This window comes from Hibiscus syriacus, unplaced genomic scaffold, assembly GCF_006381635.1.
Source record: "Hibiscus syriacus cultivar Baekdansim isolate YM2019G1 unplaced genomic scaffold, ASM638163v2 tig00110198_pilon, whole genome shotgun sequence".
Taxonomy (NCBI): domain Eukaryota; kingdom Viridiplantae; phylum Streptophyta; class Magnoliopsida; order Malvales; family Malvaceae; genus Hibiscus; species Hibiscus syriacus.
This window is the reverse complement of record NW_024062623.1, coordinates 139,642-165,427: the sequence shown is the minus strand read 5'-3', so window position 1 is coordinate 165,427 and position 25,786 is coordinate 139,642. Positions and strand designations below refer to the sequence as shown.

General features: G+C 31.6%; 3 protein-coding genes and 1 non-coding gene across 4 annotated transcripts; 2 read left to right on the top strand and 2 right to left on the bottom strand.

Annotated features, from left to right (window-relative positions):
* Nucleotides 1-1,337: 1,337 nt before the first annotated feature.
* LOC120218463 (acetate/butyrate--CoA ligase AAE7, peroxisomal-like) lies at nucleotides 1,338-25,388 on the top strand. Its single transcript, XM_039215382.1, has 5 exons — nucleotides 1,338-1,339; nucleotides 15,260-15,268; nucleotides 22,533-22,778; nucleotides 23,740-24,330; nucleotides 24,432-25,388. The coding sequence occupies exons 3-5, from the start codon at nucleotides 22,566-22,568 to the stop codon at nucleotides 25,326-25,328; spliced, it is 1,701 nt and encodes a 566-aa protein (XP_039071313.1). The 5' UTR covers nucleotides 1,338-1,339; nucleotides 15,260-15,268; nucleotides 22,533-22,565; the 3' UTR covers nucleotides 25,329-25,388.
* Nucleotides 1,704-2,458, bottom strand: LOC120218469 (60S ribosomal protein L29-1-like). Its single transcript, XM_039215388.1, has 2 exons — nucleotides 2,290-2,458; nucleotides 1,704-1,955 (listed from the first exon to the last, which is right to left on the bottom strand). The coding sequence occupies exons 1-2, from the start codon at nucleotides 2,389-2,391 to the stop codon at nucleotides 1,872-1,874; spliced, it is 186 nt and encodes a 61-aa protein (XP_039071319.1). The 5' UTR covers nucleotides 2,392-2,458; the 3' UTR covers nucleotides 1,704-1,871.
* On the top strand, nucleotides 3,222-5,146 carry LOC120218467 (GTP-binding protein SAR1A-like). The gene is made up of 3 exons (XM_039215385.1): nucleotides 3,222-3,423; nucleotides 3,587-3,718; nucleotides 4,760-5,146. Exons 1-3 carry the CDS (start codon nucleotides 3,295-3,297, stop codon nucleotides 5,075-5,077), a joined length of 579 nt encoding a protein of 192 aa, XP_039071316.1. The 5' UTR covers nucleotides 3,222-3,294; the 3' UTR covers nucleotides 5,078-5,146.
* Nucleotides 8,683-8,756, bottom strand: TRNAV-AAC. The gene has a single exon. It is a non-coding gene; the product is annotated as a tRNA-Val (tRNA).
* Nucleotides 25,389-25,786: the final 398 nt, after the last annotated feature.

Genomic DNA, 25,786 nt, shown 5'->3' with positions numbered 1-25,786 from the left:
TAATATTATTTTCATCAAAAATATTAATTATTGAAATATTTAATATTTATAATAATATAATATTATATTTTTAATATTATAATAAAATAGTCAATTATATTATAATAATATAAGATAGTTTATTTTTATTTTAATAAATATATAATAAATTGCTTATATATTTAATAATGAATAATATTATTTATATATTTAATATTAATATAATAATCTAATAATATTTTAATAAAGATATTTAAATATACTAATTAATATTTTTAAAATATAATATAACACTATTACTTTAATAAATAATTAATATAATTTATCATATTTTTATTTCTAAATTATAAAAAATAATATTTAATAAAAAATAAATTGTTTTAATGTTTTAAAATAATAATATTAAGTTTTATGATAAATAATATTATTTATTGTATTTAATAATTGTAATAAATAATTTTTAAAAAACTCATCAATTAGTATGTTTAAATAACATCTTTCAAACATCATAAAACGTTTTCCAGATGTTTTTCAAAAAAATGTAATTCATTTTACGTAAAACGTTTTCCATAAATGTAATTCATTTTTCAGAATTTAAATTACAGTAATTCATTTTTCAGTAATTCAAATTCTATGAATTCAAATTCCAGGAATTCATTTTTCAGAAAATCAATTACAACCAAACAAACAGACCCTTAACTGATGGACTGACGTGGCATAACTCCGACGGATGAACAATCAATTCAAAGTGTGGATCACAAGAGAATGATGAGTCAACCAATATAGTCAAATTTCAAGTTCATTAGATGATTGACCATGAAGATCGGAGAATGAAGAAATCAAAGAGTCAATCGTCGATTTGGAGAGATTTAGGCGTTTTTCGATAAAACGGGGGTCACAATCGCGTTTAGAGAGTCGAAAAAGTGCGGACTGAAAGCTTTATTGGGCGACGACTATAGATGCGATGACAGGCGAGCTCATTTGTTAAGTTTTTAACGATGAGATACTCAAATGAAACAAAAACTAAATGTTATGTATGATTTTTTTAAAAAAATTAAAAGTTTAACTATTAAAACATATCAAATTGATAATTTAGGTACTTAAATGCATAACTTACCCAAAGTTTTTTAATTTTTTTTCAAGATAAACTATATAAACCACTAAAGTATTTATAAATTTATTCTTTGACTACTGACGTTTTAAAAGTAAAGAAGTTATCATTAATGTTATTGTACGCATTGAAAGATGCAAATATCAATCGTCGATTTGGAGAGATTTAGGCGTTTTTCGATAAAACGGGGGTCACAATCGCGTTTAGAGAGTCGAAAAAGTGCGGACTGAAAGCTTTATTGGGCGACGACTATAGATGCGATGACAAGCGAGCTCATTTGTTAAGTTTTTAACGATGAGATACTCAAATGAAACAAAAACTAAATGTTATGTATGATTTTTTTTTAAAAATTAAAAGTTTAACTATTAAAACATATCAAATTGATAATTTAGGTACTTAAATGCATAACTTACCCAAAGTTTTTTTATTTTTTTTCAAGATAAACTATAAACCACTAAAGTATTTTCGTCAGGTTAGTAACTTAACAACCAGTGACATAATTGAATGTAAAAATAAAATTTGATATTAGAATTAATAAAATTAAAAATTCAATAGTATAAAAAAATAACATACAGAGCTTAGTGGTATATAGTATTATTAAAAATTCAATGAAAAGCTCACAATCTCAAATCTTTTCTAACAAATATATAATCAACAATCCCCAAAATAAAAAAGGTAATGCCACTACTAAAGCTCGGCAAACACTACATTCCATAGAAGAAAGTAAAACAGCCCTAATTAGAAAACCCTAATCAGGGCTAATTCTTTTTTCCATTAAAATTTACTCTTCCTCGGCGGCAGACTCTCCATTCTTCTTGTTGTGCTTCCTCGCGTACCTCTGGTTCCTCAAGAACTTTGGATCCATCTACACGTATTCAAAAGAAAAAGGAAATTTAAAAGATTAACAAGAATACAAGTCTACTCAAAAATGAATAAAGAAAATAACACAATAATTATACCCCTTTGGTAGAAAAAACAGCCCTAATTAGAAAACCCTAATCAGGGCTAATTCTTTTTTCCATTAAAATTTACTCTTCCGGCGGCAGATCTCCATTCTCTTGTTGTGCTTCCTCGCGTACCTCTGGTCCTCAAGAACTTTGGATCATCTACACGTATTCAAAAAAAAAGGAAATTTAAAAGATTAACAAGAATACAAGTCTACTCAAAAATGAATAAAGAAAATAACACAATAATTATACCCCTTTGGTAGAAGTATGGCGGTGCCTCTTGGGCTTCTTGATGCCATTCTTGTGAGCCTTGTAAGACTGATTGTGTGCGGTGTGGTTCTTTGACTTAGCCATATTCGCTCAACAAAAATCTGACGGAAGAGAAATGTATATCAAGATGCTGTAGCTGAGGCACTTGCGAGGGTTCTTGTTGGATTTTATATATGAGGAAAATTGGAAACCCTAATTACTTGGTGTGAGAATTTGAAAGACGATAATGCCCCGGAACTGTACATTTATATATGGGTCGGGTTTTAGTCATCTCGTAAAATGGGGTTAAACTCTTTTTATTGGGCTTTGGGCCTCATAAATTCTAATAAAGCCCCCCTGTTATTAGAATTTTGATTGTACAATGGGTAAGCATTCGATCGAATCGAGTAAAAAAATTTAAGTTATTTGAGTTGATGAATATTATTGTATAGCTCAAACGTTATTTAAATTTTTTTATTCGGGTCAAGTTATTCGAGTTTATATTTAAATGTAATTATAAATATTTATAATATTGTGGTATTATTTTATTCTAATTTAAACGATTTTCTATAATCATATACAATATATATATGTTTCTTCATATTTTTTTATATACAATACAAAGTTGAGTAACTAAACTCAAACTTAAAAAATATTTTACTAATTACTAAAAAATTCAAGCTATTTAAGTTACTATTAATTATTCTAAAATCAAACGGCAACGTCACCCCCTTATGACGCGCACCAACCAATCACCGTCCTCCACGGCGGCAACACTTTTTAAAATAACCGGCGATTCCAGTAACTTCTCTCTCCATTTCACCGCACACGTCAGCACCGTCACCGGCCAAACCAGTCCCGTTTAGCCAGCTCAAGACTATATATAAATCAAAACCCCGGAAAAATCTTTTAAAAACCAACAAACCGAAGTCTAGAGAAGAAAGAAGAAGAGAACTTTCCTTCTTATTTTTGTTTCAATTCTTCAATTTCAATTAACAAAAAAGGAAAATGTTTCTTGTAGATTGGTTTTATGGGATTTTAGCATCTCTTGGTTTGTATCAGAAGGAAGCAAAGATCTTGTTTCTGGGACTCGATAACGCTGGAAAAACCACTCTGCTCCATATGCTCAAAGATGAGGTAAATTCTTCTTTTGCTTTTTTTCAATTTTATTTTCAAAGTAATAATCAAATACGAATACCTTTTTTCTGGTTTGGTACTTATCATCTGCAAAGTAAGGAAATGGTAGCTCAGTGTATATTTGTTGAATCGTGAGTGAAATTCTGGGAGTTGAAAATTGCAGAGACTTGTTCAGCATCAGCCAACACAGTACCCAACATCGGAAGAACTAAGCATAGGGAAGATCAAATTCAAGGCCTTTGATTTGGGTGGCCATCGAATTGCTCGTAGAGTCTGGAAGGACTATTACGCCAAGGTATTTGCATTCATGTGGATGTGTATTGTGTACCTCTATATATATATATATATGGACACATGATTTATATAGGACGAACTTATAAAATTTTAGGCGGTAAAAATAGATTATCAATATAAAATATCTAAATCATAAGATAGCTTGAAATTATCAGCCTGACGCCCCTCCGTCCATCTATGTATATAAACACTTTCTGGTTTGTTGGTTTTATTAGAAGTCAAGTGTTTATCAAATATTATCATCACATATGTTGTTAATGGATGGTTGATGATGGTGAAAAAACTCAAAAGTCAGCAAAGTTTTGCCTAAACTTTAGTGCCATGGATCCAGATAATTAGCATTTGCTTCGTTTTGTGTCCATATTTTTGCTGTAATTTTGTGGATAGACATTTTTTTCATCCTTTAAAGAGCTTTGATTTTGATTGTTTTGATCTGCATAGGTATGGATAACATTGGTAACTTTTCCTATGCGATTGAAATCATTTTGGGATGGTTTTAGGGTTTGGACCGATTCGTTCCGTATGTTCGGAGTCATGTGTGATTTCAGACCCTTTTCCCCTGGAGGGAGCTATTTAAGCTTCCTTACCCTGGTCTGTCATTAGCTATACTATCCTAGATTCATTATTTAATGTCATATCTGAAGGTTTCCTTAATACGAATTCTTAAGGGGAAAATGGATTGTACTAGTAACATAGGTCGTTTTTACCGAGAATGATGATGCACTTGTTCATATTAATGATATTAATGATGATTACTTTATAAGAATTGGTCGAATATTATTCGATACAAAGGAGTTCTTAGGTTTGGAGATAGGGGCAGGGGTTCCATATTCCGGGGATTGGAACTCCATACTTGTTAGAAGTCTCATCCTAAAAGTGTGATTGTATAGATATGAGCTATGATTCAAGTTCCATATTAGCTAAAGACATACATCTAATAACCTTAAAGAGTACTTTTAAGAGACCTACTATTTGATTCTTCAATTTGGTTGTTTTTGTTTGTTGCTAAACTGAATTGTATGCGATGTCAATTGTAACCTAGGTCGATGCTGTGGTCTACCTGGTCGACGCATACGACAAGGAGCGATTCGCAGAGTCGAAAAAGGAGCTCGACGCCCTCCTTTCAGATGAATCACTAGCAGATGTACCGTTCCTCATTCTAGGGAACAAGATCGACCTACCTTATGCGGCTTCAGAGGATGAATTACGTTACCATATGGGGTTGACAAACTTCACAACAGGGAAAGGGAAGGTTAATCTGGAAGGCACCAACGTAAGGCCGCTCGAAGTTTTCATGTGCAGCATCGTGCGTAAGATGGGGTACGGTGATGGTTTCCGATGGCTCTCTCAGTACATTTAAGTAAAAAGCAAAACCAATAACACAATTCCCATGTCTATAAGAAAACATGTATGGTCCTTGTTGAGAAGTTCATTTTAATATTGTATTTATGCTTGAAACTCTGTTTATTTTGTTATGTTCTCTGTTGAGAAACAAGATTTTGGTACTTGGGAGTGCATACAACTCCATTCTTGCCACAAAAAAATAGGGTCTAATTCTGTCCGAGGTTCTTGTGGTTTTATCAGATTTGTTATTGTTAACAATTGGAGCGGAGTACTATATTCTCAAACCATAGAAACATCTTTCACAAGAGAATGAAACAAGGGACAAAGAAAGATCTTTGCTTATGCAAATTTACACTGGGATCATATCGCGCATTACCCTATATCCAAGTTCCACCTAGCTTGTACACCCGAAGCGCGGACTTGATCAGAATCGAACGTATCAAAATCGAAACGAAAGAAACTAAAGGATTGGCAGTAACTTACCTTTGCTTTATCATGAGCCAACTTCATCCTCCGGTGCTCCTGCTGTGTTTTCTTTGATCGGAACAAAGACTGTACTCATACAACGGATTTTTTGATGCGTTCTTCGCCTTGTCTTCGGCCATCTCTATAGAAGTCCTCTTCTGTGTCAGTCTCTTGGGCTCTTGGCTTCGCTCTGCAACTGGTTCGTATGTGTTGATTTTTAGTTCGCGAAAACCTCGTCTTTTTAATCACCACCGCAGAATCGCTTTCTCGACCACACCGACTGACCAAAGAATCTTACGGTACTGTCTCCTTACTTGGAAGCCATGGAAAATTGCCTAGTTTAAATTTGTGCAATGTCAATTGTCAAAGAATCTTTTCTATTCCAATTTTCTAGGCAATATTCGTAGACATTTTTAACGGTTGATATAATATATAGGGTAAACTACTTATAGTCGTCCAAGTATTCTAGCAGTTCGTCTTGATCATCAAATTATTATTTTTTAAATTATATCTAAAGTTATATTTTGATCACCTATTAAAAAAATTAATGGTAAACTACGTATTTAGTCATCCCATTTATTCCTATAGTTTTTTTATTTTAGTCACCCAACTATTTTTTTTTCAAAATCACACCTAACATTATATTTTATTTCTGTTTTGGTTGTCCTCGCTGGATTGGAAGCCTCAACTGCTTTAGTTCGTACTTTCAAGGAGTGCTCCCCGAATGCTGTTTGTATCCGTGCAGCTGCATCAGCGGCTGTTCTATAAGCTGCTAAAGTTTCCTTCAAAAATAGTTCGTCTTCGTTAAGGTTCTTGCAGTTTGTCGACTCCGTTCTACTAGTTCAAAGATAACTGCTAGTGTATCCGGCTACCGCCATATCGTTGAAGTGTGCTACTAGAGCCTCTTCTGAATGATAGGCGGCTAGTCCCTCGTAACCCCTCGAAGATGCAAGATCAGCAGCAGTAAAACCATTTCGATTTCGGGTGGTGGGATCCGTTACCAAGTTCGGCTTTGCCCCTGCAGGCAAAAGAACAACGACCATCTTTCCCCTGCATATGAAGGTTTTTAAGAAAAAATATGTTCGCTTAAACGAACAATCATTGAAATAAGAATAAACTGAAAACATACCACCCATAAAATGCTGCCCAATGAAGAGCTGTCCATCCATATTTATCACGAAAATCCAGTGAGAGACCAGACAATGAAAATAGATGAATAGTCCAAGTATAACCAAGAATGGCACTCAGATGAAGAACACCTTGACCTCGAGTATCGTATTCGGGTAATTTACCGCATTCGATTATTCTTTACAACAGCCAGTCCTTAGCCTGTTCTTTAAAGCAATTTCAAGTAAATTATTTTTATCTTGTGTAGACGGAACCCGATTTTCTTTGAATGACTTAATCAAATATGTCCGACAATCGGATATGTTAGTAGTTTTATAAGCAAACTTCTTAGCCTCTTTCGGGGTATTTAGTGACACTTTATTGCTCGACAAAATGTTAAGGAGCTTGGAAGTAGAGAAGAGCAAATAAGCAAGCCTCGACTGCAATAGGAACTCCTCCCACCAGGACTCGTCTTCTGCAGGCACTACTGGATCACGCGAAAAAAGAGTACGATACTCGAAACAAAGCACTCGGCTGATGGGTTTACGGCTGTCACTGTCAAGGCTCATATACAGGTTCACTAGTCCCAGGGAATGCTGCGATAACAAACAGCGATAAACCCGGACCTGAACGATGTCTGCCGAGGCACATACATAACCACATACGCAAAACAAATTGGTCTTAGCATAATGTTCGTAACCTTGACGAAAGAATCCAATGACTAAAATCTGCAAATTAATAGATAAATGAAGGTCAAAGCAAATTAACACAACCAAAGTTAATGTATGTTATTCAAACGAATAGATTCCAACTATCAATACCACAAACAAAATTTGTAAGTCACGATTAATCTAATAAAACTATTCTATATAAGCGCCGATAAATCTACATTGGGTGAAAAAAAAATACGATGACCACATTAGTTTTATTTTAAAAAGACAAGAACATCTGATACCTTTTTTCCTTCATTATTTTTCCACGAAAAAAAATTAATCAAACTAAATAAAATAATATAACCTAGATATGCTATACATAATTATATATACATAACCTTAACCACTATTCATTTATTTTCTTTACACATGATTATCTTTTGGCTTTTTATACGTATATATAAATATATAGTGAGATGTGAACTGCTTTAAAGATTAAATTAAGAGTCTTTGATTATCATAAAACAAGTTTGCAATAGAAAATGCTGTGGACGGTTGTTTGATTTTTCTACTTTTCAAGTACTAAGCTGATTTATAAGTTCAACTACTACACATCTGATTGGCCTGGCCAAATAGCTTAATCATCACCTCCTTCGCTATTTAACTACCGTTTAAATTAATCACAAATAAAATTAGGATAAAGTATATTAGAAGTTGTTGAAATAATTATTTTAATCATTAAAATTTAAAAATTATGAAATAGTCATTACACTTATCATACCGTTACGAATTGATCATTTTGAATTTGTGAGATTATAGTAACTCGATAATTTAATAATTATTTTGTAATAGTTTAATAAAATTTAATTATTGTTTTATAACCATTCAATAAATTTAATGATCATTTTATAACCATTCGATAAATTGAATGATCATATTATAACTTTTAAAAGATTAATAGCATAAAAAGTTATTTAACATAATTCAATAATTTTGGTATACTTTACGCATAACTTTTTAAATACTATCAATACCTTTATATACTTATAATCAAATGGATAATAATTATAATGTATTATAACCTACTAGGTTTGGATGGGATTTGAAAATGATTTTTTTATTTTATATTAATTTTATTTAAATTTTATATATTAATATAATATTTAATTAATTTAGTAGTATATAGATAAAAATATTTCTAAATATTAAATAAAATAATAAAGGATCAAGTAAAAAATGATGTTAGGAAGAAAAAAAATTAGCCAGGCCCATGTGTTTTTAACACAGACATGCAACAGTCAATTTGAAAAATAAATAAACATTGTTGGCGTCTCCCAGATCTGGGCCCATGGGGTTTCAACCCTGACACGCAACACCCGGTTTTGAGGAAAAAATTTGGCGTCGCACGGACTCGAACCGGAGACCTTCAGTGTGTTAGACTGACGTGATAACCAACTACACCACGACACCTCTTACTGTTTGTGGTTTGATTCGTTTTACTCATATATAAAATAAAATAAAAAAGATTCACAGCTACTAATAAAACGCATCAGTGACGTTCGTACTTTTAATTAATACTAGTTAAAAGGAATAATTACTTTGTGTAATTCATTATACTGCTTTAGTTCTAAATTTTAAATTTAATTATTAAAATTCTTATAAAAATACATACCTTGATTAAAATTTTAATAAAATTTATTGTATAAACAGAAATCTTAAGATTAAGATTAGAAAATGTATATATTTATAATTAATTTTACATTAACATTCAAATATCGTTATTTGTATAATAAATTTGATATTATTTCCATATGAAACTAATTTTACATCTAATATAAATTTATTTAATATAAACTTTTATATTTTTTTCAAAACAGTTAATATAAACGAATATCACAAAGCAAGTTATACTTAACCATAAAGTTCTGTAACCTCGACGTTTCTATGAATTCCTTTCCAAATTTAATTTATCAGCTCAGATTATGTTTGAAATAAATATGATATAAAATTTAAAATACATGATTTATTATATTAAATTATTAAAATAAATATTTAAATATATTTAAATCAATTGATAAACTCATGAACCGAGCGAACTCAGCAGTTAAGAGATTGTTATTATCCTTAGAGCTCCGGAGTATAAGCGTGACATATGTAGGGTGTATAAACATTCATTATAAAATAATTAAAATTTTTAAATAGATATTGTTTTACATGAGCGTTCATGATATTTTTTATTTTACTAACCAGTTTAGATTTTAATTTCAAAGAAATCATTTACTAATCGATATGCAACACTCAAATACAAAATAAAAATATTTTATTAAAATAAAATACACATTTAATTAAAAAAATAAGCCTTGGTTTCATATAATATTTGAAGAAGGATATCAAACTATTTAAAAAAATGCTAGATAATCTCTACATTTAAACAAGGCTTAATATAATAAATGGCTCTAATTCAGATGACAATGGATCGAATCTAATTAATTCAATTCTAGTTTAAGTATTATACTTTTTTTATTTGATTTTCAACTCAATTCGGATTTAAAAGGATTTTAATCGACTGTTTTTAAGGTAAAACTTCACATTGGATCGACTTAAATTTTAAAATTCTTATTTTATTTAATAAATAAAGACTTAATTGACAAAAAAAATAAAAAAAATGATATTATAATAACTATTTAAAAATATAAAAGAAATTTATACTATTGTTCCAATTCGGTTTGAATTAGTTTTTTTTAACTAAATATTTTCTTTTCATTACTTTGATATTTGAACTTAAAAATCTTTATCAACTTATTAAGATCCAGATTAGCATTTCTAAAACTGTTTTTGAGGCTGAAAATACGGGTAGTTATGCGGTGCGGCGCCTAAAAAACGGCTAATATACGGCGTAACCGGTTAAACAAGTGACCGATTAAAATTTAGACCGGTTATGTTATATTATTTAACCGGAAATATTATAAAGTACAATAACATACTAGGTAGCGCTTATATAATGTAATAGGTAGCGCTTATATTACCTATTTTATAAGTAACCGTATATTATACGATAGCATTGCAAATTTACCTATTACATTATATTATATTGAAAGTGTCCATACTTTTTATAAAAAAGGATCGATACTTCTTTTAAAGTTATGTAATTTACGTTTCAATTTTTTTAATAGTGTTTCATGTTTTCCACCTACAATATTAATTTAATAATTTCATTTGCACAAAAAATTATTTGATTGTTTTGATATTTTATAAAATAATATTTAGAATTTTTAATTTAATAATAATATATATCGTAACGTAAAAAATAAATCATTAGACGCCTATAATTACTAAATTAATATCTTAAAACTCACTCAAAAGATAACCTTAAATTAATGTTTTCCACAGCGAAAAAAGTATGGACACTTTTATAAAAAGGATAAATAATTTACAATATAAGCACTACCTAATACATTATATAAACGCTACCTATTACATTATATAAGCGCTATCTATTACATCATATTTTTACCTATTATATTGAAAGTGTCCATACTTTTTATAAAAAGGATCGATACTTCTTTTAAAGTTATGTAATTTATGTTTCAATTGTTTTTAATAGTGTTTCATGTTTTCCACCTACAATATTAATTTAATAATTTTCATTTGCACAAAAAATTATTTGATGTTTTGATATTTTAAAAATATATTTAAAATTTTTAATTTAATATAATATATATGTAACATAAAAAATAAATCATAGACGCCTAAATTACTAAATTAATATCTTAAAACTCACTCAAATGATAACCTTAAATTAATATTTTCCACAGTGAAAAAAGTGGACACTTTATAAAAGGATAGATACTTTACAATATAACTACTACCTATTACATTATATAAACGATACCTATTACATTATAAGCGCTACCTATTACATCATATTTTTACCTATTATATTGAAAGTGTCCATACTTTTTATAAAAATGATCGATACTTCTTTTAAAGTTATGTAATTTATGTTTCAATTTTTTTAATAGTGTTTCATGTTTTCCACCTACAATATTAATTTAATAATTTCATTGCACAAAAAAATTATTTGATTGTTTTGATATTTTATAAAATATTATTTAGAATTTTTAATTTAATAAATATATATCGTAACGTAAAAAACATACATTAGACGCCTATAATTACTAAATTAATATCTTAAAACTCACTCAAGGATAACCTTAAATTAATTTTCCACAGTGAAAAAAGTATGGACACTTTTATAAAAGGATAGATACTTACAATATAACCACTACCTATTACATTATATAAACGATACCTTTACATTATATAAGCCTACTACCTTATACATCATATTTTTACCTATTATATGAAAGTGTTCCATACTTTTTTATAAAAAGGATCGATACTTCTTTTAAAGTTATGTAATTTATGTTTCAATTTTTTTTTAAGTATGTTTCATGTTTTCCACCTACAATATTAATTTAATAATTTCATTTGCACAAAATTATTGATTGTTTTGATATTTTATAAATAATATTTAGAATTTTTAATTTAATAATATATATATCGTAACGTAAAAATAAATCATTAGACGCCTATAATTACTAAATTAAATATCTTAAAACTCACTCAAAGGATAACCTTAAATTAATGTTTTCACAGTGAAAAAAGTATGGACACTTTTATAAAAGGATATATTTTACATATAACCACTACCTATTACATTATATAAACGATACCTATTACATTATATAAGCGCTACCTATTACATCATATTTTTACCTATATATTGAAGTGTCCATACTTTTTATAAAATGACACATATTCTTTTAAAGTTATGTAATTTATGTTTCAATTTTTTTTAAGTATGTTTCATGTTTTCCACCTACAATTAATTTAATAATTTCATTTTGCACAAAAATTATTTGATTGTTTTTGATATTTTATAAATATATTAGATTTTTTAATTTAATATAATATATATCGTAATGTAAAAAATATCATTAGACGCCTATAATTACTAAATTAATATCTTAAAACTCACTCAAAAGATAACCTTAAATTAATGTTTTCCACAGTGAAAAAAATTATAGACACTTTTATAAAAAGGATAGATATTTTACAATATAACCACTACCTATTACATTATATAAATGATATCTATTACATTATATAAGCGCTACCTATACATCATTTTTTACCTATTATATTGAAAGTGTCCATACTTTTTAAAAAGGATCGATACTTTTTTTAAAAGTTATGTAATTTATGTTTCAATTTTTTTAATAGTATTTCATGTTTTCCACCTACAATATTAATTTAATAATTTTATTTACACAAAAAATTATTTGATTGTTTTGATATTTTATAAATAATATTTAGAATTTAAATTAACAACATTAACCAAAGATAATAATAAATATGTAATATATGTTTATTGTTTTTTAATTTAATAATATTGTTAGTTATATAATAGGTAGCGCTTATATTTACCTATTTTATAAGTAAACCGATATTTTATACCGTTATATTACAAAATTGTCTATTACATTTTTCAGTCGACACTTTTTTAAATCGACACTTTATTGTGGATATCATCGAAAACAATGCTATAGTCATGTGTTTCGATACATTTGCATGCAGATGTAAAATACATTAGTATTGATATTTCAACAATCCTCAAATGTATATGTACATATAGAAGCAAATATGGAATAATTAATGAAAATATACACACAATATAATCACACCAAAATATAAATACACAAGAATGTTCAAATAATGTACCGACAACAAAATTATCCGATGAAAAGGGTTATTTCTAACGAAGTTCGGAACATTAGAGGCCTTCAACAAATTTTCCAAATACTCTCGTATGTTCTGCCTTTTTCTGAGGACATACATAAAAATTTCATTATCAAACTAATGAGGTGCAATTTACTAACAATAAAACTAAATTCGCATAAGCTGAATAAATTTGTGTCATACCTAGAGCATTGTCGTTCGAATGGGAAGCAGCGTCAAAGGTATGTGGACATATGTAATTGTATTTCTATAAATAACACATAAGTTGTTAAAATAATTAATGTCTGAACACCTGTTCAACTGGAAAAAACATATTGCATAAATGCAACTTACCGGATTATAAATCATTTTTTCCGCTGAATCATCGACTAAAAGTGTATTTAGCTCGTTAAAATCTGGACACGCGTTCCAAACATCATTGAGATCTTTACAGTAGGTAACAGAATCGTATGTTTTGCATTTTTTTTGATCCTGATCACAAACAGTCGAACATAAATATGTAGGAATCATAGACAACGAAAAGTCAGCAAGTTGTAATGACATTCATCTTACCCACACGAATAGAAAATGCTCGGAAAATACAGGTAGTTTCTCAAGTACACGGTCGACGTTATGCCTGAGATTGTAATCAAGTTTGAATGTTAACATTCAATGTATAATACGATTTTGACTACAGTTAATTCAATTGCTTCAAACATGTTCTAACCTCATCTTGAAGACTAAAGGGCAACAACAAATTGTCGACACAAATTGCATAAATTCAAATAATCATTTCTGATGACAACATCTACAACATGAAGAAAATGAGATTAAAGTTCTACGCTATATGTTAAAATAATGGATACAAAAGAATAGAATTAAAACCTGCATGCAGTCTTGGGATGTAGGCAAGGACACATTGAGATCAAAAATTAAAAAGTTTCTTGAAGGCGGCGTTGTAGCCACGATATACTTGTTGGATCATCATCTTCATCATCATCATCGTCGTCGTCATCATCTTCATCGTCAGCTTCATCGTCATCATCATCGTCATCTTCATCGTCAGCTTCATCTTCTACGACCGCTTGGTTGTCCACATCTGTTAAAAGAAAATAAAATAAGTTCATAACGTGTAAATGTTAAGAAACATAGATAATGAATTACCTAACTCGTTTGATGTCGTTGACGTAATTCGTTACGCAAACATGGAGACTTCACGTTGCAATGATGAAATATCGGATCGCATTCCACTCACAAGGAATCAATATGCTCCCGAAAATTGACCATGTATTCCATCACGGTCTTAATTGTGACATCCTCTGCAACTGGAGCTTCTTCCATCTTTGCGTCTCCACTTGGTTGCTCTTCTTCATGGCCAACGGGGTCCATTTCCTCCCTCTCTTGATCTAATCCGACCTCCTTGACACGCTTCAACCGAGTTTTCAACAAAATCATATCCCGCTTTTTTAATAATACCATGTCAATCTTGCGGGTTAATCGAACAGGGGCGTCATGCGAAAAAGCAACTTCTTCTTCTCTTCAAACAGATGGGTGATGACACATCCATATGGTAGTGTAGTTGAAATTGTTGCTCCCTTTGTGACCATATATAATTGTATAAATATGAGTTTTGCAATGTTGGAGCCGTTTTGGATTTATACTTTGCTATCCCCAATAATTTATCTCGAAGCGTTGAATGTTTCCCCCAGGCAGATATACCATATGAGCATTTTGTGAAACACTCTCGACTCTACATCGAGGTGAATTGGCTATTTCTAGCACCCGTTTAATTGTAGACCAATCTACACCATTTTCATGAATCGCCTGTATTCGCTACACCTAAACCCTCCGCAATAGTTTCTGGAGATATATATATCCTTCCCATGACATGTGTATAATTCCTATTATATTAGTCTTATTAGGCTCGTGCTGTAAGGAAGCATTGTTGTAGAAGACTCTAACTAGGTTGGGATAATATCTGGTTCTACACCAAGGAATTCAAGCCAACCCCAAGATGTAAATATGGATTTAAAACTAATGCATATTTATCATCAAACAGAAACCCAGGTCAATGACACTTCGTTCGGACGGATCTTCCTTACTTTAAACTCGTATGCCATCTTTGTTTCTCCATATCGGATCTAAAGTTCAGAGTTCGAATGACCTGATTCCTGAGAAGAATCGTTTGTTACATAAGGAGGTTGTGGTTAAGAAGAACTGGGTTGAGAAGAGCTTTGAGAAAGACCTCGCTTCTGACGCTGACGTTTTGGAGCCATTTTGGTTGGATGCTATTACAATGGAACACAAACACATTCAGGGAAAAAACTCCAATATAGAAATCAATCAAACCCCTAAAATATCGATAAATTTACCTGATCTGATCGTCACTTATGAAACGGTAGAAGAAAGAGGAAGTTATCTTCTGCCTGCTTGCCTTTATGTTTAGGGTTTCTCGATTAAGAGTACTATATAGTGAACGGTGGAAAAACACTTGATATTTAAATTAGTATCGACACAACTAAAAAGTGTCGACACATTATTTAGACATATTCTCTCATAAAACCGGTATACTTGTACCGGTTAGATTGAAAAATTACATATTACATTATACTTTTGGGTTCGATGTTTTTGGGATCGACACTTTATAGGTGCACCCTGTTTTCACTTCATTCTGGACCAAAAATATCGACACCAACTAAAAAGTGTCGACACATTATTTAGACATATTCTCTCATAAAACCGGTATACTTGTACCGGTTAGATTAAAAAATTACATATTACATTATACTTTTGGGTTCGATGTTTTTCGGATCGACACTTTTTATATATGGATCGACACTTTATGGTTGCACCCTGTTTTCCATTCATTCTGGAACAAAAATATCGATACAAACTAAAATAGTGTCGACACATTATTTAGACATATTCTCTAAAAAACCGGTATACTTGTACCGGTTAGATTGAAAAATTACATATTACATTATACTTTTGGATTCGATGTTTTTGGGATCGACACTTTTTATATATGGATCGACACTTTATGGTTGCACCCTGTTGGCCATTCATTCTGGACCAAAAATATCGACACCAACTAAAAAGTATCGACACATTATTTAGACATAATCTCTCATAAAACCGATATACTTGTACCTGTTAGATTGAAAAATTACATATTACATTATACTTTTAGGTTCGATGTTTTTGGGATCGACACTTTATGGTTGCACCCTGTTTTCCATTCATTCTGGAACAAAAATATCGACACAAACTAAAATAGTGTCGACACATTATTTAGACATATTCTCTCAAAAAAACCGGTATACTTGTACCGGTTAGATTGAAAAATTACATATTACATTATACTTTTGGGTTCGATGTTTTTGGGATCGACACTTTTTATATATGGATCGACACTTTATGGTTGCACCCTGTTGGCCATTCATTCTGGAACAAAAATATCGACACAAACTAAAAAAGTGTCGACACATTATTTAGACATATTCTCTCATAAAACCGGTATACTTGTACCAGTTAGATTGAAAAATTACATATTACATTATACTTTTGGTTTTCGATGTTTTTGGGATCGACACTTTTTATATATGGTTCGACACTTTATGGTTGCACCCTGTTGGCCATATTGTAATTTGTCTTTTACTTCAAAGTATCAACATGACCCTTAATTGTATAAGAAACATGTACAACAACATACGGCTAACTTTTCTCATCTCATTCATAATTATATTCACATACAAAATATAATCGTATACAAAATTATAAATCTTATACAAAATTAACCCTACATTTACATCATTGCATCCTTTTGTTATTCTTATGTAATATGGCAGCTTTTGTTATCTCCTGTCTTCGTTCATTTTGATTGTAGCTTACGAGATCGTTTAATATTCGCGATCGATCCCAGTCTCCAACAACCTATATTCAAATTGTCAGAACGTTAAGTACTGTCAACTACAGCATTCAATCTACGACTTTTAACAATTTTACCACAAACGAATTTTTCTATCCACTTACAAAATCACCAGTTGCCCTGTAGAACCGATCGATTCCATCCACATCATCACATACATGCCGCAATCATGTCTGTTACAAAATTTGAAAACCACACATGCCAATTATGATGAATACTGCATAAATTAAGCTTTCTATTTGTGATAACATCTCATACCTATTTAATTGCTTATTCTTCTTATGCTCCACAAATTTGAAATTTTTCAAGGGATACTTTCCTAGAGATCCACAGGATTCAACCCAAATGCGTTTCTTATTATAAGAATCTAATATTTTAATCTGCATTAAAATAGAAGAAGTTATGCACCAAAAAAATTATGCATTATAATTTACATAATGTCCTTTCATACATACATACATACCAATCTCTTAGCATCCTTCACTCTCAGTTTAGCTGCTTCAGTTGTAAACATACTATCATATATTGTTGCAACACGATCTACCATATCCAACACCAACAGATACCAATGTGAATTATGGTAGTTTATTGTGATCATGATCTGCAACAAATTTCACACCCAATTTGACAAAATTCAACATTCTATATCCGAAAACATCATTTGCAATTGGTATGGTGTCTTACCTTCTCACAGTCGATGAATTTCACATAGTTATCCAATATGAGACCCCATAAGCTAGCAATACCCTCAACACTTTCTTTGTTGTTGGCATCCAACGCCTGTTGCTGCAATTACGCAACAAACATTATTAATTTACCGTCTATAACACTACTTTTCAACATTTATTAATTTAACTCACCGCTAAGAGGTATGGAAGGTAGCCAATCCTCCGGAGTGACTTTTGAGAATCGTAGCATACTGTCCAGGCGAGCAAATCGATAACCTAACAAAATTAATTACACAATCAGAACATATTCAATAAGTTTTAAACATTTTCTACTTTCTACTTACCACACCGCCAACCCATTCCGTAGGCTTCAACGTTGCAACGTCGTATACAGTAGCGAATTGATTTCCCATTGAGATTACAGAATATATGTATGAATCATTAGGATTAATATGTTGTCATGAAATATTTAAATATCACTCACAAAACAATATATTTCACTTACTCCGATTCTAACTCGCTATTCCATAAATAATCACAAATTGCAGCTTCGATGTCATCAATTCCGCTTGGAATATCCGCTTTTTCAACCTACAATTTTGCATACAAATTTTTGTCACAACAACATAATAAAACTCACTCAAAAGTTTTCTTTTATTCAACTTACCTTCTGCTTCTTCTTCTGGGGTGCAGGACATTCCGAATCCAAATCTGCTGCTATAACACTCTCCGGTGTATAAATGACATTGACTTCCTTCCTCCTCATTTCTTCCATCTCTTCTTCTTCTCCTCCCTCTTTTCTTCTTCATATTTTCAGTTCATCGTATTTTTTCTACATAGCTCTTCATCTCTTTTATTTCACCCTTCAATTGATCTCCTTCATCCAAGTATTTATCAACCACCCCTTCACCCCCGTAAGTTCACTCCTCAATTCCACAACCTCCTTCACCACTCCTCAAATTTTCACCCGTCACCATCTTAATATCACCCCTTAACACCCCAACTTCTTTCACCACTTCACCCCTCACACCTCTACTTCTTTCACCACTCCATCTATTTTTCCTTCCACTACCCCTTATGCCTCTCAAGTGTATCTCGACTCTCTCAAGTTTCTCTTCGACTCTTGATTGTCTTTGCATGATTTCAAATTGGATTTTTTTGATATCAGCCAATTCAGACATCAAAATGTCGAAGTTACTACGTTTTCCCTCACCATCGTCCCACTCACCGTCATCCCCCAATACAACCATCCCTCATTTCTTCTCCTCTGCCTCCACTGCCTCCTTTACATCCTTGCCAATAAACTTCAAAATTAAATTACAATATTAAGACATTGATTATATTCTTAATATTATTTAATTACATTTATTACCCTTTCTTGCTTCTTCGCTCTATCCAACTTCAACTTCACCATCACTCTAACCACCTCTTCCTTCCCCCATGCACGGATGCGTGCCACTCCGGTTCTTTCATAAGTCGGCACTGCCTCACAGCCCGACCAAAAATCGAACAGTGCAACCTGCATTTATAATAAAATTTATATTTTTATATAAAAACACAAAAAAGTTCTTCAACTCATTTACCTCTAAGATTGCTATGCACCCTTTGAGGTATCTCTGGCTGCCCTTTTTAAAGGTGATTATTGATTTAATCAATCTCGAATGGATATATTCAGCCCAATTGAATTCACCCTTCAAGCCTTCATCACAAATGAGCTTCATATGTTCTTTGTTCGTTGACGTATTACCCGTTGGACAAAGAAAGATACCGACAAGGTATAATAGAACTCTGGCCTTCAGCTCATCCCCAACGTAAGATCTACTTTTTATTTCCTCTTCAATTTCAGCATATGTCACCTTATGCTTCAAACCATATTTGGAGGCAAGTGCTTTCCAGTCCTTACTATTACAAACTTCTACAACACTTTTGCCTTCATTTTCTACCCCCAATACGGCTGCAGCACATGGGATCCCGAGAGGAAATGAAAAATCACCATATTTAGCAATACATTGCCTGACATCAAATTGCGCCATCAAGGATCGACACAATTCCCTCCGAATAGGTCGATCCCTTACTCCTACCAACGATCCAAAACCTATTTCTCCCAGCACATTCAACTGACCCTTCTCCTTAAGGTGTTTAATTAATAAATTCACCCTTTTAATGCTGCATCTTGTCGATACTTCCTACATTTTTTAACAATATATAATGTTATAGTTCTTATATATTTTGTACCAACGTATTTACAAGTTTAATGAATACCTTATTTTCATGTGCTTTCCTCCGTTCTTTGTATTCTTTACTATCATTCCTTGATTGTGTGATGTAAGGTTCCTTTTCAGCATCACTCATTGAATTCCATTTGGATCTCACATCTTTTGTCACCTAATATAAAACATAAACGTTTCTTAATCAATACATTAACACTAAATACTACTCAAATTCAATTTCATTTTACATACCGAACCGCTCTGTGTGCCATCTTCCTTCATCCTTTTGCATTCGGCCATACTGTCAACATTTAAAATTTGTAATCAATTTAAAGTTTATCGATACTTTAATCCAATTACCATTTCAACAATAATAACAAAAAGACATTGATACTTACTAGAAGTACATATATCCACCCTTGGGTTGCTTTCGAGTCTCGGCCTCAATTTCAAAGTCATCTGCTCCACCAACAATTTTCCAACCCATTGACTCCATTTTTCCTTCATATATCAGTTTACGCAAATCAAATTATTTTGTTACATACACTTTATTCAATATACAAATATAGATAACTACTCTTGTGGTAAAACGGTTTTCTTCAAAAGAATTTGAATGGCCACACCAAAATGTGTCGGCACATTTATACAACCTATAATATCATTTTCTACCTATAATATTTAATAAAAGTATCGACATTTATATTTTTCCTTGAATATCACTTTCTACCTGCAATCGTTCCCAAATTCTTCTTTACTCCAAAACCCCAAACAACACATAAAAACCCTATCGCGATTACTGTAATAATAAAAAATTAGGGCTTCGACAACATACTTTTCGATTCGACTGCAGCAACAAACAAACTTCGCTTTAGAAACGCCTTCTGAAATGCAACAACAATTACGCTTCGATTTCAAAAACTTGTCCGTTCTATCTATTTTCAGAGGATATTTAGCTTATATTTCATCGGATATGTTTTATATTTAATCGATACAAATACAAAAGTGTCGATACTTTTATGTCAGGTGTCGATACTTTCGAAAGGATAATTACCTATTTCTTTGAAAGTGTCGATAATTTATTACACGTACTTACGAAAGTATCGACACTTTCAATATATCCGGTATCATTTTACCGGTTTTATCATTTTGATACCGGTTTTATCATATTTTTACCTGTTATATCGTTGTGGATCGATATATTTTTTAAAAGTATCGACACTTTATAGGATTTAAAACTGCTTCTCTTTTAAATTCACAAAGTGTCGATCCTTATATTAAAGTACCGACACTTTCAATGTATCCGGTAACGTTTTACCGATTTTATCATTTCTATACCGGTTTTGTCATAGTTTTACCTGTTATATCGTTTTGGATCGACACATTTTTTATTTGGATCGACACGAACCGGTAGCACAATTTTTTAATATTTCTTCATGACTTAGACCTACTTTTATACGTATGGACACTTTTATAAAATGATATATATATTTTTTAAAGTTATGTAATTTATGTTTCAATTTTTTTTAATAGTGTTTCATGTTTTCCACCTACAATATTAATTTAATATTTTCATTTACACAAAAAATTATTTGATTTTTTTGATATTTTATAAAATATTATTTATAATTTAAATTTAACAATATTAACCAAAGATAATAATAAATATGTTTTCCACAGTGAAATAAGTATGAACATTTTTATAAAAATGATATATACTTTTTTAAAGTTATGTAATTTATGTTTCAATTTTTTTTAATAGTGTTTCATGTTTTTCACCTACAATATTAATTTAATAATTTCATGTACACACAAAATTATTTGATTGTTTTGATATTTTATAAAATATTATTTAGAATTTAAATTTAACAATATTAACCAAAGATAATAATAAATATATTTTCACAGTGAAATAAGTATAGACACTTTTATAAAAAGGATAGATACTTTACAATATAACAGGTAAAAATATGACAAAACCAGATTTATTATGACAAAACCGGTAAATTTACTTGATATGTTAAAAGTAAAAGTATGTACACTTTATAAAATGATAGATACTTACCGATAACCAAAGTTTACCGGTTACCAAATTTTTTAATAGTTTTTCATATTTTCTACCTAAAACATTATTAGTTGTCTACATAATAGATACCACTAAACCGAATTTATTAAATACATTTTAATGTATCTGGTACTGCCATATATTAACCGTATATTAACCCGACTTTCCTGAAACAATCCCCTGAAAATACTTATATCCCTCGAGAATGCAATAAGGTCGTTGAAGAAATAGCTAGGCTGTTTCTGAAGAAGAAAAAATACATTTAAAAGTTATTTTTAAACTCAATCACAACAACAAATTTTGAAATTCTAACCATGTGATAAGCAGTTGATTTTTTTTAAGAAAATGATTTATGAGTAATTTATTAATATTTTGTTTTCTATAACTATATTTATTGTAAAAAATATTGAATGATACTTTTATATTAATTTAATGAAATTATAGATAAATGGATATTTAATAGATAAATAAAAGTATAATATTTTCTTCAACACTTCACGTGGCGCCTTAGACACTATTCTCCGTAATAAATACAATCTCTTCAGGAATATGCCCCAAAAGTCCAACAACAAAAATTGAGCCAAACAAGGAAAAAAAATTACAACTGAGAAAGTTGGTGAATCGACGGTGATGGAGATCAGAGATATCGACGATCTTCCGAAGAACGCCGCAAACTACACCGCGTTGACGCCGTTGTGGTTCTTGGAAAGAGCCGCCACGGTTCATCCGACCAGAAAATCGGTGGTCCATGGATCTCGTACTTACACGTGGCTCCAAACTTATCTGCGTTGCCGTCGTTTGGCGTCGGCTCTGTCTAAACGGTCCGTCGGAGTCGGTAGCACGGTAATCTAAATATCCCCTCGTAGTTCATGCGTTTCTAGTCATGCTTTACTTGCCGAGTAGAAAAAAACAAACAAACAAAGAGAATGAAATGAAAAAAAGAAAAGGAATCTTATGGATTTTTTGTCCGCTTTCCAACTTTTTTAGTTGCAGTATAAAGAGATTGATGTTTACTAATTTCAAATTTAGGTTTGTAAATTGTTAAATACTAAGGTATGTTTTGGATTGATTGATGAATATTGTCTTAATTTTTTTCTATATATATTTCTTTAAATACACACGTACACACACATTGTTCGTGATACTTTTAGCTTCGTCCCTATGCATATGGATAGATTTGTTTACTTTAGTCAATATTTGGTGATGGTCTTGTTGCAGTTGCCAAATGTATTAATATTGAAAGATAACAACAATAATATTGACTGAATAATAAAATAGATATTAAGATTTTACGTAGAAAATATTTTTAGAAAAAATAACAAATAGAAGTGGAGAAATTTTACTAATATCAAAAATAGAAAAATAAAACTTCACATCTAACCATAAACTCTAATATTTATAAACAAGATAATTAACTAATTACATTAGTCAAATTATGTTTATTACTCTCAATTAATATAAAATGGAATAGACTAATTGTCTTAAATCAAACTAAATTTCCTGTTTTTCCATTTTCCCGACTCAATTTGAATCAGATCGAAATCTGGTGGAACTCTAGCAATTACTCTATTAGAAAAACGCTGGAAATGTTTAATTTTTAATAACAAATTATTATAGTACCGAGAATGGTTATTGAGCTTCGGATATGAATCTCTACATATGTTCGATATGAATGTGTTATAACTTTAATTTTGAAGTTTTTCGTATATTTAAAGGAAGAAATGCTTTTATGGAAGTTTAGTGATTCAATTGCTCTTAATTCTTTATGTATTTGACTTGTTCAGTTATTTTGAACTATTGGCAGGTAGCTGTGATTGCACCAAACATCCCTGCGACCTACGAAGCTCATTTTGGAATCCCCATGTGTGGTGCTGTTATAAACCCAGTAAATATTCGACTAAATGCTTCAACCATCGCTTTCCTCTTGGGCCATTCACAATCTGCCATTGTCATTGTGGACCAAGAGTTCTTCACTTTAGCAGAGGATTCTTTGAAAATCATGAAGGAAGAAAGCCAAGGCCATTTCAAGCCTCCGCTTCTGGTTGTCGTAGGGGACGAATTCTGTGATCCCGAAGAACTCAGGTACGCTTTGCAAAAAGGAGCCATCGAGTACGAGGAGTTCTTAGAAAGTGGTGACCCTGAATTCGCTTGGAAACCTCCCAAGGACGAGTGGCAAAGTATATCATTGGGTTATACGTCGGGCACGACCGCCAGCCCGAAAGGGGTTGTTTTACATCACCGAGGGGCGTATTTAATGTCTTTGGGTAATCCTCTTGTATGGGGAATGAATGAAGGAGCTGTATACTTGTGGACTCTCCCTATGTTCCACTGCAATGGTTGGTGTTTCACTTGGGCACTTGCAGCTCTTTGTGGAACAAACATATGTCTTCGACAGGTAATTTTGATGCACAATAGTTGCTTTACTTAGATGTAAATGTCGGAGTCGTGAATTTATAAGACACTGGTGTTAAATACAGTAGTGCTTTGTATCTGCAGGTAACAGCAAAGGGAGTCTATTCGGCTATAGCAAAGTATGGCGTGACTCATTTCTGTGGTGCACCTGTGGTGCTTAATACCATAGTTAATGCCCCAGCTGAGGACACCATTCTACCCCTCCCACATGTTGTTCAAGTAATGACAGCCGGTGCTGCCCCGCCTCCTGCTGTTCTCTTCGCAATGTCTCGGAAAGGCTTCCGAGTCACTCACACTTACGGTCTCTCAGAAACCTATGGTCCTTCTACGATTTGTGCATGGAAGCCCGAGTGGGACTCACTTCCGGATGAAACTCAGGCTCTTCTAAATTCACGTCAAGGAGTTCGATACACCACTTTAGAACGACTAGACGTCATTGATACCAAAACATGTGAGCCTGTCCCCGCTGATGGAAAAACTTTGGGAGAAGTAGTGATGCGCGGAAATGTTGTGATGAAGGGTTACTTAAAGAACCCGAAAGCAAATGAGGAGACATTCGCGGATGGCTGGTTTCACTCTGGGGACCTCGGTGTGAAACACCAAGATGGGTACATTGAAATAAAAGATAGATCAAAGGACATCATCATATCCGGAGGTGAAAACATCAGCAGTGTTGAGGTAGAAAATAGTCTATACCTACACCCTGCGGTGTTGGAGGCATCCGTGGTAGCCAGGGCCGATGAACGGTGGGGAGAGTCACCTTGCGCTTTCGTGACTTTGAAAGTGGAGGTTGACAAATCGGAAGAGCAGCAGTTAGCGGAGGACATAATGAAGTTTTGCAAGTCGAAAATGCCGGCTTACTGGGTTCCTAAATCGGTGGTGTTTGGTCCATTGCCGAAGACAGCTACAGGTAAGATCCAAAAGCATGTGTTAAGAGCAAAGGCAAAACAACTGGGACCCGTGAAGATGAGTAAGTTGTAACTTGGATAGTATATTCATACAAGTCTGTATACTCTAATGATTTATGTATCATTGTGGGTTTGAATTGTTTTTTCGTATGGTGTTATGTTTTTTTAGTTTTATCGATGTTAATGTCATATAATTTTGTGTTATCAGCTAAAACATTATAAATACTTTTCAACACAATTGAGAAATGAGTTGAAACTTTCATAATATTTATATTCTTTTTTTTTATTTTATATGAATAATTCTTTTCAACATAAAAATATCGATCAATAGTTGTTCCTTTGTCAACTGTATTCTATTTACGTCGAAAGAAATAAAATATAAAAATGATAAGTTCAATTTATTATCATCAACGAGAATAAAAAAAATAAAAATACAGTTTAAATTTGATTTAAGAAATTCGTAATTTCTCGGAATATTCTAAAACTGTCTATCTAATGTACAATTTGAAATAAGGTTAATCCCTTCCTCGG

What these genes read in the sequence shown, in the direction of transcription:
- LOC120218467 (XM_039215385.1), top strand. Translation starts at nt 3,295, where the DNA reads ATGTTTCTTGTAGATTGGTTTTATGGGATTTTAGCATCTCTTGGTTTG. An exon ending in TCCATATGCTCAAAGATGAG is followed by an intron (nt 3,424 to 3,586) that starts GTAAATTCTTCT and finishes TGAAAATTGCAG; the next exon opens with AGACTTGTTCAGCATCAGCC. An exon ending in GGAAGGACTATTACGCCAAG is followed by an intron (nt 3,719 to 4,759) that starts GTATTTGCATTC and finishes ATTGTAACCTAG; the next exon opens with GTCGATGCTGTGGTCTACCT.
- LOC120218469 (XM_039215388.1), bottom strand. Translation starts at nt 2,391, where the DNA reads ATGGCTAAGTCAAAGAACCACACCGCACACAATCAGTCTTACAAGGCT. An exon ending in GCCATACTTCTACCAAAGGG is followed by an intron (nt 1,956 to 2,289) that starts GTATAATTATTG and finishes GAATACGTGTAG; the next exon opens with ATGGATCCAAAGTTCTTGAG.
- LOC120218463 (XM_039215382.1), top strand. Translation starts at nt 22,566, where the DNA reads ATGGAGATCAGAGATATCGACGATCTTCCGAAGAACGCCGCAAACTAC. An exon ending in CCGTCGGAGTCGGTAGCACG is followed by an intron (nt 22,779 to 23,739) that starts GTAATCTAAATA and finishes AACTATTGGCAG; the next exon opens with GTAGCTGTGATTGCACCAAA. An exon ending in CAAACATATGTCTTCGACAG is followed by an intron (nt 24,331 to 24,431) that starts GTAATTTTGATG and finishes TTGTATCTGCAG; the next exon opens with GTAACAGCAAAGGGAGTCTA.